The sequence below is a fragment of the Crinia signifera genome, chromosome 1 (genome assembly GCF_055691185.1).
Source record: "Crinia signifera chromosome 1, ASM5569118v1, whole genome shotgun sequence".
Taxonomy (NCBI): domain Eukaryota; kingdom Metazoa; phylum Chordata; class Amphibia; order Anura; family Myobatrachidae; genus Crinia; species Crinia signifera.
Window position 1 is genome coordinate 335,364,536 of NC_139217.1, and position 14,288 is coordinate 335,378,823.

The 14,288-nt window shown below is 44.0% G+C and overlaps 1 protein-coding gene across 1 annotated transcript in view; it reads left to right on the plus strand.

Annotated features, from left to right (window-relative positions):
- Window positions 1-14,288, plus strand: part of LOC146006621 (acyl-CoA dehydrogenase family member 11-like) — a 93,479-nt gene that overhangs the window by 9,747 nt on the left and 69,444 nt on the right. The window contains exon 2 of the mRNA XM_083145322.1: window positions 1,668-1,944. Within this exon, the coding sequence (XP_083001448.1) occupies window positions 1,668-1,944 (277 nt within the window). The remainder of the gene's footprint in view (window positions 1-1,667; window positions 1,945-14,288) is intronic.

The following is a 14,288-nucleotide window of genomic DNA, read 5'->3' on the forward strand; positions in this document are numbered from 1 at the left end:
CACAGACCTTGGTGAACTGCCTCTTTAGTGCTTTCAATTTGTTAAGCACTTGCTGGTGAGAGCGGTGTATCCCCCTAGACTCCAGCATCTGGGCAATATTTCTGTACAAGATTGCGTCTTTTACGGTACCAGTCACCTGGCGCTTGATTTCCTCCTCTGCCCTAATGAGCAGCAGCTCCTTCACTTCAGCATCAGACCAATTGCTGGCAGCCATAATGAAGTTGTGCTGCGGGATGATTAGCAGTGTCCGCTGGGGCAGCCTGTGGTGCTGGCGGCAGAGAGGAAGGTGGCTGCTGGAGCAGCCTCTGATACAGCAGGGGAAAGTCAGCAGGACAGACATGCAGCACATGTGCACACAACGCTGTCCTCCGTGCTATGTGCGCAGTCTGCGGGGCTCTGAGTGATGACATCACTCACCAGCGCCCCAGCAGCACCAATCAGTGAAGATTTTTACATGCTCAGTCAAATAACCCAGTTAGGGAGCGTTTCCACTACCCTTGAAGCCGGGTGCGAACCGGGTGCTACCCTGATCATGACCTGGGTAGGATTGCCGGGGAATCCAAACCGGGTTATTTGACAGGGAGCATTTCCACTAGCAGTAAAACCCGGGTAGAAGCGCGTCCCCGCGGAGATTACCGGGTTATTTCTTCTAGTGGAAAAGGGGTATAAAGTAACAGACAATTCAACAGGTTTTTCAGACTCCCTGAATCACTGACTGAGATTAGAAAAGTCACCATTGAAAGGATTTTACAGTCTGTGCAAATGAGAGTGATGCTACCCATACACATTTGCGATCGGATTCGATGCGACATCGAAGTGCGATGTCCATCGAACCCAGATCGCATCTTGTGGTGCACCCTTACAGCACCCGATGTCACATGCCATCTTGAGATGGCACATCGGGTGCTGATATGCTGAGCTATCTCAGCCAATCAGAGGGCTGCCCAGTGTTTTAAACACTTCTGCCACCACTGCTGACTGAACCCCGCCACCCGCTAGCACTACAGCTACAATGGCGCCCTCTCCCACTCCGCCAGCGGTCCCTCCAGCCCCCTTTCCCCAGTCCCACGCCTCTGAAAAAGCATTCCCTCCGCCCCCCCCCCCCCACCAGCATTTTGCATTCGAGCATTCCATGTGGTTAAAAACCACATGCGATTGCTCCTGCAATCTGATAAATATAATGTGCAGCACATAAGACTGTGAGACCCGACATTCGCATCGCGTCAAATGGTGCTCATTTTGTGCATACAATCAATTCGATTTATCGGCCAGATGTGGTCGAAATCAAATGATTGCATGCAATATCTCACAAGTGTATGGGCAGCATGAGTCTGAGGCTTCCACTAATTTGCAACTGAGACAGGGTGGAAGTGGTCATCGCTGACATCACAGATCATCCTCTAAAACACGTGGGAACGCCTGTGTTTTTTCAGACACACCCAAAAAACATCAGGTTTCCACCCCTAAGCATCGCCTTCTTGTGGGGCAAACTGCGAGAGGATTACGATCCATATGCATTTTCAGTCGTTCACTCCCCTCGTGCATGTGCAATTCTTTATTGTAGTTTTACAAGTTCATTGCATAATAGATTTACAAAGAAATAAACATGTTGCTGATGTCTTTATATAGCTGTGTTTTAATTTGTAACTAGTATTTTTGTATTGCAGGGTTAAATTAACCAACCATCTATTGGATCGCTGGCCAAGCCGAGGTTCCCTTACCCATAAACAGTATCCCCCTGCCTGTGCCATGTGTACTAAAAGTGCTGCATCTCTCAACGCCAACCATGAAGACAGCCAACCTCATGCAGTACTGGAGGAGCTGAGGATGCCCTTCTCCCGTGGTTATATCGGAAACTTCTTCCAAGATAAGCCCATATTGGGGAACCAGTTCCTGGAGGACGCCCTTCTCCAGAGTTACCTGAAAAGACATCTTCCTCCCCAGGTGAGCAGTACATGTGTACCTGGAAGCAATGTAGTACACAGAGAAAAAATGACTATTGTGTATATTTGCTCATTATCGCTAAGCTCCTAACTGTAATTTATCAAACACAGCTAATTGGCTGGTGCATATCACCTTCCACTTTTTCACCGCTTTATCACCACTTTATTACTTTACCAGGTTGGTATAATACATCTTCACCACTGCTCTCTATGCCTCAAACTCCACCATTACAGTCCAAGTGTTAAGGATAATATGATTAAATCCAATTGATTGAGTTACTAATTTAAGACCAAGATTAAGCATTGTTTGGAAACAAACCATGTTGCTATTCAAGAGAGCACATACATTTATATTGTTTCTCTGCAGGGTAAATACTGTTTGCTCTTGCATGTAGCCCACAGACGGTTAGACAGCTTGATTTTTACACTGCAATTTAGAATTCAGTTTGAACACACCCCTCCCAAATCTAACTCTGCACATTTTACATTTGCCCCGCCTGCAGTGCAAAATGGTTTTGCATATATATAATGATGTGTCTAGTGTCTGTGTGTAACTGAAACACTGCCATCTGCTGGCAGTGAGTGAAACTACATCTCTTACAGACATACAGAAACACAGAGGCAATCACACGGTGTGTGTGTGTGTGTGTGTGTGTGTGTGTGTATGTATGTATGTATGTATGTATGTATGTATATATATATATATATATATATATATATATATATATATAAAGAACAGTTGTTTCCCTTAAGAAACTCAGGCTGGCACTCCTCGGACTTTGTATAAATGGTGTTCAAAGGTTTATTGTGGCATCATATCAACATAGATATGATGCCACAATAAACCTTTGAACACCATTTATACAAAGTCCGAGGAGTGCCAACCTGAGTTTCTTGAGGGATACAACTGTTCTTTATCCAAGCCTGACAGGTAGGCACCCCGGCCAGTGACTTCTCCCCTAGTTAGGGGACTGCAGAATGGAGTGCCGGACATACATGCTATATATATATATATATATATACAGTATATATATATATATATATATATATATATATATATATATATATACTGCTACAATATGCCAGGACTCAAATAAATAAAGTCACAAACAGGTGCCTTCCCAAAAATACAATACAATTTCCAGCTGGGGGGCGGCACTCAAAAGAAGAAAGTCAATTCAGTCAAATAAGCATAAATAAGCAAAGTGTATTATAGCGCCAAGCGCTTTCGGGGAATATCCCCGTCCTCAGGGCATTAATACACTGGAGAGAAACAAGATGCATAGGTACTCATCCCTCTAAATACCTCTCTGTTCACCGCAGGCGTCTCCTCCCCCGGGCGCCTCCATCTCCGGAAGTCCCGGGGCGCACACTTCCGGGTTGCGCAGGTGTCACGGCCGGAAGCGTGTCACCTGCGTTCCAGCCGGAGATTCCCTGCGGTTCACTCGAACTGCTACTCCAACCAGGCTCCCAAGACGATACGGCGACCCCTTCTGGTCATGCGGAGCCAAGCCCTGTTGAGAGAACAGATAAATACACGTAAAAATTCATATATATGCATGCCACAATACAGGCAAAGGAATGCCCACATAAGCAAGCTTAAAGACATACATTGGTCACAGATAATACAAAACCAAAAAGAAAGGCATAAAACAAAACATATAAGAAGAAATATGTGAAAGAAGTATATATGAAAAAAATATAAATAAAGAAATAACCATTGGAAAACATAAGAAAAAACATGGAAAATCAAGAACAATAATTACGTACAACATCTAAATGGCTGTCTACACTATCATGAAAGCTAAGCCACGATGTGCAGATATATAAGCTCTACATTTAATCTGGATCCTCAAAGTAAACTATTCCAGTTAATGTTTTCATTTAAACCGCCTGGACTTGTAGTTCCAAGGCGTACAATCCACTGTGATTCCTTCAGGAGTAGAGCCTTGGCTCGATCACCACCTCGTAAGGATACTGGGATGTGGTCTATAATGAAATATCTCACTGACTCTAGGGAATGGCCAGCTTCCCTAAAGTGCCTGGCCACAGGTTGGTCCAGCTCCCGGCCTTTCAAAGCCAGGGAAATTGACGACCTGTGTCCCGCCATCCTTTGCTTGAATTTGCAGGTGGTCTGGCCCACATAGTGTAGGCCGCAGGGACACTTGATAATAAATACCACGTGTGTGGTGTCACACGTAAGGACAAATCTGATATTGTAGATCTTATCAACATGAGGGTGTTTGAACGTTTTACAGGGCATGAGGAATTTGCAAGTGATACAGTTGAAACAACTGTAACACCCCATGGGTTTGGTGTACACATTTGGGTGAATATTCTTCCCCATACCTGTAATATCTGATCTGACCAGCCGGTCTCTAAGATTCCTACCCCTGGTAAATGCTAGAATGGGGCGTTTGTCCTTAAATACTGGTAAATCCTTATCCGTGCTTACTATAGGCCACAGAGCCTTGCTAGCTCTTTGTAGGATGGGATGCACTGTGGAAAATTCAGAGACCAAAGGAATTATATTTGCATTATGAGCCAAGAAGCTCCGATCTGTTCCTCTGCAGAACTTTTTGCTTCGCCTGTAGTAAAGTTTTCCTATCATATCCACGGGTCTGAAACTTCTCAACCACCAGGTCAAGACAAGAAGGTAACTCTTCCTTGTCACTGGTGATCCGTGCTACATGGACCATCTGTGACAATGGTAGGCCCTTTTTAAGGGATGGTGGATGAAAACTAGATGACCGCAATAGTGTATTGCGGTCCGGAGGTTTGTTGTAAACTCTAGTGTGGATTTTACCCTCTATCACCTGTACCTCAACATCAAGAAAATGTAAGCACTTGTAATCAAAGGCATAAGTGAACTTGATAAATGGACTGTTAGCATTGGTCCTGCTCATCAATTGAACAAAACGCTCCTCCCCGCCCGTCCACATCAGGAACACATCATCGATGTATCTGGTATACATCAACATGTGTCCCCTAGTGGACGGGTCAGAGAGGAATAAATCAAATTCAATAAGGAACATAAAAATATTGGCATAGGAGGGTGCCACAGAAGACCCCATGGCACACCCCCTATGCTGGACATAGTAATTTCCATCGAATAAAAAGTAATTTCGTCTCAGCGTGAGCTCAAGAAGACGCAGGAACAGTACATGATCAAACTTGGCATTGTCCAAGTTTTCTAGTAGAAATTTCTTCATGGCCGAGAGGAACCCCTCATGGGGGATAGAGGTGTACAGGCTGCACATGTCGATACTGCAGAGGAGAGTTCCTGGAGGAATCGTATCGAATGCCTGTAGTTTTACAAGGAATGATGTTGTATCCTTGAGGAAAGTAGGCTGATGTGGCAGTAGGGGTTGCAAAATGCTATCCAGGAGTTGCGAGGTTGGCTGAAGTAAAGAATCTCTTGCCGACACTATCGGCCTCCCTGGGGGTCTAGTGGAGTCCTTATGTAATTTCGGCAAGGTATACAGGACTGGAGTTTTGGGATGTTGGACACGGATGGCTTTCAGCACTTTGGATGGTAGTTTCCCCTCTTTATGTGCTTGATCAAAAACTTCAAAGAGTTCCCTCTGGTATTGGGCTCTTGGTCCTGAAGCTGGCGTATAATTTCAGCTCGATAGTCTTCGATCCTTTGGATGAAATTATATATATATATATTTTCCACAGCAACGTTTCAATACATAGGATATATTTTCATCAGGCTCATCCTATGTATTGAAATGTTGCTGTGTTTGGTCGTGGAATAAATACTTTTTTTGCAAGTGGATGGAGTGCCGCTACTGTTGTACTATTGCCGGATTACAGGCACCATCCCCCAGAAAACCGATAACGAAGTAGCTGCGCTGGACCCAAGTGGATTTTATATATATATATGTAGCCATTTTCAGCGATAGTGTTAGGACCTGCAGAAAAGTGGGGTCCTGTGAAGGGAGCTGCAGGCTTAAATGCATTGATCAATTCATGAACCAAATCTCCACTATTTATTATCAGTTAATTTAGTGTGTGCAGAGCCCCTAAAATGTCTGTTTAAACAATGTGGTCACAAGCCACAGGGCACCCCAAAACTAGGAAAGGTGAGTGCCGATGTTCAGTGTATATTTTATATATATATATATATATATATATATATATATATATATATATATATAGCAGGGTATTGCCCGGCACAGCCTCCTTCTTAATCAGCTTCCTGGGTGCCCGCACTAAGTATACGTACAGAATCCCAGTGAGAGCGCGGCACTCCAAATAAATCATATGGCGGTGGGTAGAAGATAAGCACTTTTATTATGCAACGTTTCGATGCTACGCAGACATCGTCATCAGGCTATATAAGACAAACATGATAAACAACGTACAAGCACCCGGTGTAACAGCGCGCGCCAGGCCCGGAGGCACAGCACATCCGGCGCTGATCTGTGACGTCAGCGGCAGCCGCCACAATGACGTTCAGATCACTGATAGGTCGTGCACCCATCACCATAACAACAGTACAAAACAACAATAAGACGCGGACAGACACATACAGCAGAAAGGATCAAAACATATTAGTAAAGAGCACATACGAGTTCAGAAGTACAAAATACTTATGCAAAAGTAAACACTATACAGCAGGGTTGGAATCCACACACCAATGTGGACTTAAAGCAGGGTAGAAATACCAGTGTACTCATTCAGGCCATGAGGGGTAACAGTGCCCAATCGGATGATCCACCTCGTCTCACACCTAAGGAGGGCAGCACCCCGATCGCCGTGGATGTGAAGCTTCTGGCCTGACCTGGGATGACAAAAAGTAGAGCCAGGTATCAAATATTGGCATGTGACACAGGGGCAGCGGACACAGCCCAAATGGCGTGTGGTGCGGGCCATTTTAATGGGAGCAGCATCAGACTTGACAAGGATATCTTTAAGGTTCCTAGATCTTTTATAACTATTAAGTAGTCTGAATTTATGGATACCAATATCGGGGTCCGTCTGAACTAGAGGCCAGAAGCTTCACATCCGCCATACACTGTCATGTAATACCCAATATACAGTGTATCAGATCATCTGCCCCTGCGGATTGTCGTACATCGGCAAAACAGAACGCACCTTTAAGGAGCGTATGGCGGCCCACAGATCGGCGATTAAAAAGGCGCTGTCTGTGATGGCTTCCGGTTCCGGTGCGGCGGATGTAGGACGCGTCCCCCCGCAGCTCCGTATCCAACCCGCCGCAAATACCCTGCTAGAGCCTGAAGGCTCACCCTACCTGGCACCAACAGCAGCGCGACCCTCTCTGCACCGCTGGGAAACCTGCAGACGCAGTGAAGATCCCGATATGGCGAGTAAACAGCAGCGCGGCGCCAAAGAAGGTGACCGCGCGCAGACATCAAAGATGGCGGCCGAACCATACAGAGACCCAAGGGACGCGACCATCACGCTCCCTCAGGTACAGACAAATACCCCTCTCCCACATGGGACACACAAAGTACCCCAGCCAGAGCGCAAAACACCTCCCAACCAAGCGCTCACATACGATGACATTGTGCAGGCTATCAGAGAGACAGTACAGCCTATGCTGACTGAACAAGCACAGACAAACGCTGCAGCGCTGCAGCAAGCAGTGGCAGACATTAAAAGCCAGCACAAGCAACTGATCAAGAGGGTAACCCATGTAGAGCATGTAGCGGGGGAGAACTTTAAAATTGTTGCTGAACTACAAGAAACCACAGCCGCCCTACAAAAATCTGATATGCAAGTTTGGGCTAAACTAGACGATCTGGAAAACAGATCACGCAGGAACAACCTGCGGGTTGTAGGAATCCCTGAAACGGTTAAAGGCCCAGCCCTCTATATATTTCTGCGGCAGACACTCCCGGAGCTACTAGAAATAAATGAGCTATGCAACGATCTTGTTATTGAACGAGCACATAGAACAGGTCGACCATCAGATTCCAATGGCGCCAAACCAAGAGTAGTCCTGTTTAAATGCCTCAACTACGTCCATAAAGAGGCGATATGGGTAGCGTCACGCCGTAAGAGAGATCTGAGGTGGAATGATGCTAAGCTGCTAATCTTTCAGGACTACTCCCCTGAACTCGCACGGGCAAGAAAGGCATTCCAGCCTGCATGCACCACTTTGGCCCAAGCTGGGAGGAAGTTTGCCCTTCTTTACCCGGCCCGACTCCGTATTTTCATGGGATCTACATTTAAAGATTTCACCAACTCTAGCGATGCAGAGGCATACATTCAAGAGCAAAACCTGCAGCTTCAAGCTGAGGAAAATGAATGAGTCGATGCCTAGCACTTACTAATTCATTGTCAGAAAAGACGCTTTATAGGTGCTCTAAATATTTGAATACGGTCATTTATGGACATTAGACTGCAGAAAGATGCATAATATAAAGATGCTGATTGTCCAATCTCGTTTCACACCGGATACACCTAGTGGGAAATATAAAATAAACATCATATTTGGAAATACAGTCTGAAAATGACTACCTTACTCTTGCACATAAATAATACAAGGGAACGGTGTACCCACTTACAGACATATGCAGGAACCTAAAGATATCACTAACTGTGACTCTGGCAACAAGAGTTCCTACTGTTTACGGCTAGCCTCATTTATGTTACGAAGAAGAAGGGCTGATTTATTTTATATTCTAACCGCACATGTTCAGGTGCATAACGGAAAAAGTGCTAAGGTACAGGGGCGATCCAGGCCTGGATTACCCCTGGGCAAAATTGTTTAAAGTTTTAAATGTTGCTGCGGCGGGGAAGGTGCGGAGCCACCGCCAAGGTTGTATTGATTTACGTTGTGTTTTATAAGTAATTCCCAGCACATTGGGAAGCCACTTAGAGTCTAGAAAAGTTGGGAGTTCTTATAAGAAGAATTTTCGGTATAATTATGTTCAATATACTCCCTATCCCCTCTTTTCCCACCCCCCCCTTTGCTTCCTCATATTGATATGTGTAATGTGCTTCTGATGCTAGATAATAATGCCATTTATCAGATGCTATGTCTATGATCAAAGTTGCTTCATGGAACGTGGGCGGCATTCACTCACCAGTAAAAAGGAAAAAATTGCTAATGTATCTAAACAAAAATGCAATAGATGTGGTAATGCTACAAGAAACGCACCTACTTGAGCCCGAATATGCCAAACTCAACATATTGGGTTGGCGTGTTTTGGCATCGGCTCCTTATACGTCAAAAGCCAGAGGGGTGACTGTTTTAGCTAGAAAACGTCTCCCAATAGAGATTTCTAAAACGCTTGTAGACCCAGAAGGGCGTTATGTTTTGTTAGATCTAAAATTACATGGTATTAGATATGTTATTATGAATGTGTATGCCCCTAATGCAAACCAGAAAATTTTTTTCCAGCATATTCTTACTATTTTAGCTCAATATACGCCTCATCAAGTAATATTGGGGGGCGACTTTAATGTCATATCATCTACATATCTGGACACGAACTCAAAATCAATATCCAGGAAACCCCCGAAAATAGGAGTACCCTTTCTAGCGGAGCAGCTTACCCTCATAGATACCTGGAGAGCATTACATCCTACTGACCGGGATTTTACCTGTCAATCGGCAGCACATGGGACATTATCCCGGATAGATTACCTGCTTATCTCTGAGGGTATGCTGCCCAACTGCACGGAAGCACAAATAGAACCAATGTGTCTTTCTGATCACTCCCTCATATGGTTTTCCTTATCCCTCTCATTAGATATAGGCTCATACCGCCTATGGAGATTCCCCTCTCACCTTACCTCCTCCATTGATTTTAGAAATAAGTTAGACACGTTCTGGGAGGAATACAAAATGGATAACTTGGAGGTTATGGATGATGACCCAGCTTTATTTTGGCAGACAGCGAAAGCTGTCATCAGAGGACGAATCATCCAGTACGTCTCAAGACATAAAAGGGAGTCCATCACCAGATATAAGACCCTCCAATCGAACTTAACAAAAACCTACCAAATTTATAAACAAACCCCAACACCCCAAAATAAGCTATTATATAATACAGCAAAAGATAGTTTCGACGCCCTCCTTTCAGCTATGGAAGACAGACACTCCTTCTACAGAGACCACCGATTCCACAAATTCGGCAACAAAACTGGTCGGCTCTTATCCAGCTTATTAAAAGCCAATGCTCCACCAACTATTATTCAAAAAATCAGAAGGCCGGACGGTACTCTGGCAGGGTCTGGCTCAGACATAGCTGAATTACTATCCTCCTTTTATACTGAAATATACTCACAACCCCCTCGCAACTCAGTTAATGAGCGGACATTCTGGGACACTATATCCCTTCCACAACTTGCCCAAGAGAATACCACACTATTAGGTGCCCCTATTGATCCCCAAGAAGTAGAAGAGGCTATCAAAAAATTAAAACCACTTAAATCCCCAGGTCCGGATGGCCTGTCAGGAGAATTCTTTAAAGTGCTCCTACCCAGAATAAAACCCCAACTTACTAAAACATTTAACGCCATTATTAGTTCTGGAAGCGTTCCAAAATACTTTAATGACGCGATTATCCGTCTTATCCCCAAACCGGGCCGTGATCCACATTTACCAGGCTCATACAGGCCTATATCCCTTTTAAATGTGGATTACAAATTGTTTACCTCTATAATTTCCAACCGTATCAAACTCCTCATTCCCAGCATAGTGAATACGGACCAAACAGGATTTATAATAGGTAGGCACTCTACATCCAATATCAGAAAAGTACTATCAACCATGCATTGGATAGCCACCCATGAGGACATGGATGCCTCCTACTTGCTTGCAGTAGATGCCGAAAAGGCATTCGATATGGTCTCGTGGGACCATATCTTTCTTACACTCACAAAATTCAATTTCCCTACAAATCTAATTCATTTAATCAAATCACTTTACGCCGGATCCACCTCTAGACTTATATGTAATGGATATCTATCGAACCCTATACAATTATACAGAGGAACACGACAGGGGTGCCCCTTATCCCCACTCCTCTTCGCACTTGCCATTGAGCCTTTAGCAGTGGCCCTGAGGGGACTATCTGAATTCTCGGGTATATCAGTCGCCACAAAGGAGCTGAAGCTCGCATTATTTGCGGATGATATGCTCCTTTTTGTTAGTAATCCCCTGACTTCCATACCGGCCATAATGAAACAAATGGATGAATTCGGCTCCTTTGCGGGATACAAAATTAATGCTGACAAATCAGAACTCCTCCCTCTAAACAAACCCGCAACTCGCCTTATAGCTTCCCCGCCTCCCCCGGCAGTCTCTAAATTCAAGCTTAATTGCCCATCACTGAAGTACTTGGGAGTGCAGTTGCCCTCGGAGATAAGTAAACTATATCACTTAAATTACACCCCTGTATTCACCAAAATAAATACACTCCTCCAATCATGGATTAACATGCCAATCTCCCTACAAGGTAGAGCAGCAATATTGAAAAGTATTATTTTTCCAAAACTATCCTATGTTATACAAATGCTCCCAATGTACCCCACAACAGCTGACGTTAAACGTTGTGAGAAAATGTTTGCTAAGTTCCTTTGGAGGGGAAAGAAATCTAGGATATCACTACCCAAATTAAAATTGAAAAAAAGTGAGGGGGGCATGGCAATTCCTGATATTAAAGCCTTCTCGAAAGCCACAGCATTTAGATATGTCTGGGACTGGCTCCTGAGCACATCAACATACACCAATTTAGAATTAGAACAAAAATCGATGCTCCCTTACTCACTAGCGGCCCTCCTACATACACCCAAAACCAAACTCCCCTTGGAAGCGAAAATACATCCACTATTCTGGCACACATACACGGCATGGTGGTCTGGTAACATACTATTGAAAAGACAGCCATCCCACTCTAGATTTTTACAATTCTGTGGTAACCCCTGTTTTCCAGCAGCACAAACCAACTTAAAGTTCGCTACATGGAAAAGGAAGGGCATCATAGCTGTCAAGGATGTCTTTGACCCAGGGGGCACCATTTTATCGTTTAAATCTCTGGTTGAGAAGTACCAAATCCCTAATTCAGATTTTTTCATGTATTTGCAATTAAGGCACTATATACAGTCGTTACCCCCCCCATTTGATAATTCACTTTCCTTAGACCCACTCACCTCTTTAACCGCCAAGATCTCATTAGCTCCATACAAAATTAATTTTCTATACTGGGATTTCCTGTCTCTTTGCCCTAACAAGCTTTGGGCGCGCGGAGTGTCGACGTGGGAGTCGGACTTGGGCAGGCCACTGGTGCTCAAAGATATACATTGGGATCTCACCAATGCACTCAAATTTTTACATTCGGCAAGGCTGCAGGAGACACACATTCGTTTCCTACACAAGGCCTACATCTCACCAGGTCAACGGGCCCACATGGTACCAGATACCTCCTCAAAATGTTTAAAATGTGGTGCCCCATCAGCATTGTTTATGCATTGTTTTTGGTCTTGCCCAAAGATTAAAAAGTTTTGGAATAAGCTATTGAGCTTTATCAATGACACCTTCAAACTACATCTAACCTTTGACCCATTGGCAATTTTAATGCTAAATTTTTCTACCTGGCACCTTAAAGGTAAACAGAAATTAATAACGCCCTTGCTGTGCTTAATCCTTACGATAGGTAAAAAACTAATTTTAACCAACTGGACTGTCCGGTCTACGCCCAGGATCGACTCAATGCGTGCCCAGCTTCTTAAAACTTTATATCTAGAAAGGCAATCTACTATGCCTAATATAGAAGAGGGTGGTCTACGTTTTTATAGAAAGTGGGGACCTTACATTGAGGCGCTAGACACAACTCAACAAAATCAAATTATGTCTATTTTTGACTCAACAACGTGGAACACTTATCGCCAGCTTACTCTACCAGTGATTTCTCCGCTTGTGAATGACTAATATATGCTAGATGGCACAAACCTCCCACAGTTTCATGCAATATTGGAAATATGTTAGTAGAGCATCGAACGAAGTGATATAGTCAGAAGCACTTAATCTTAACCCTATGTCCCTCCCCCTCCTCTACCCCCCCCCCCCCCCACTCCTTCCCAGTTTACAAAATTCTTTCAACAACTGGTTTATTTCATATAATTTTATTGAGTTTATGACGACAAATGTTGTTTACAATCAATACAGAATGCATAATATTACATACCACGCTATGTGTGGATACCTTTCAACAATTAACGGTCCAGCGAAAGTCTCGCTACACTAACTGACGCAAAGGACACGGGACAACATACTGGCAATTCCCTAAGGTTCCCAGGAACCTAGGTGTTTATTTGTTCTTGGTTTGCTCCACTCGGAGGCCTCCAACAGGGACCAGGCCAATGTGGGGAAAGAGTTAGGAAACGTTTGTATTTTTCTATTTTGTCTCTTGTGCCCTAATTAGGGTATCGCATTTCATTATATATCCAAACTTGATATATGTATGTAATTACAAAAATATCTGTACAACTATATAAATTTGAAAAACCAAATAAAAACTATTTAAAAAAAAAAAAAAAAAAAGGCGCTGTCTGTGGGTACCAGCGACCAACCGGTCGCACGCCATTTTGCCAAATGTAAACACAGTGTCTCATCCATTAGATATAGGATTATTGACCATGTGCCTCACACCTTTCGGGGCGGCGATCGGGGTTCTGCCCTCCTTAGGTGTGAGGCGAGGTGGATCATCCGATTGGGCACTGTTGCCCCTCATGGCCTGAATGAATACACTGGTATTTCTACCCTGCTTTAAGTCCACATTGGTGTGTGGATTCCAACCCTGCTGTATAGTGTTTACTTTTGCATAAGTATTTTGTACTTCTGAACTCGTATGTGCTCTTTACTAATATGTTTTGATCCTTTCTGCTGTATGTGTCTGTCCACGTCTTATTGTTGTTTTTTACTGTTGTTATAGTGATGGGTGCACGACCTATCAGTGATCTGAACGTCATTGCGGCGGCTGCCGCTGACGTCACAGATCAGCGCCGGATATGCTGTGCCTCCGGGCCTGGCGCGCGCTGTTACACCGGGTGCTTTTGTATATAAGGTATGTTGTTTATCATGTTTGTGTTATATAGCCTGATGACGATGCCTGCGTAGCATCGAAACGTTGCATAATAAAAGTGCTTATCTTCTACCCACCGCCATATGATTTATTTGGAGTGCCGCGCTCTCACTGGGATTCTATCTATATATATATATATATATATATATATATATATATATATATATATATATATATATATCCTGGAACAGGCTGGCACTCGCTTGTATAAATGTGTATGCCTGGGGTGGCAGTCTAATGGTCCCTCGTCGGAGCCATGCAATACATTCGAGAAGAAAGA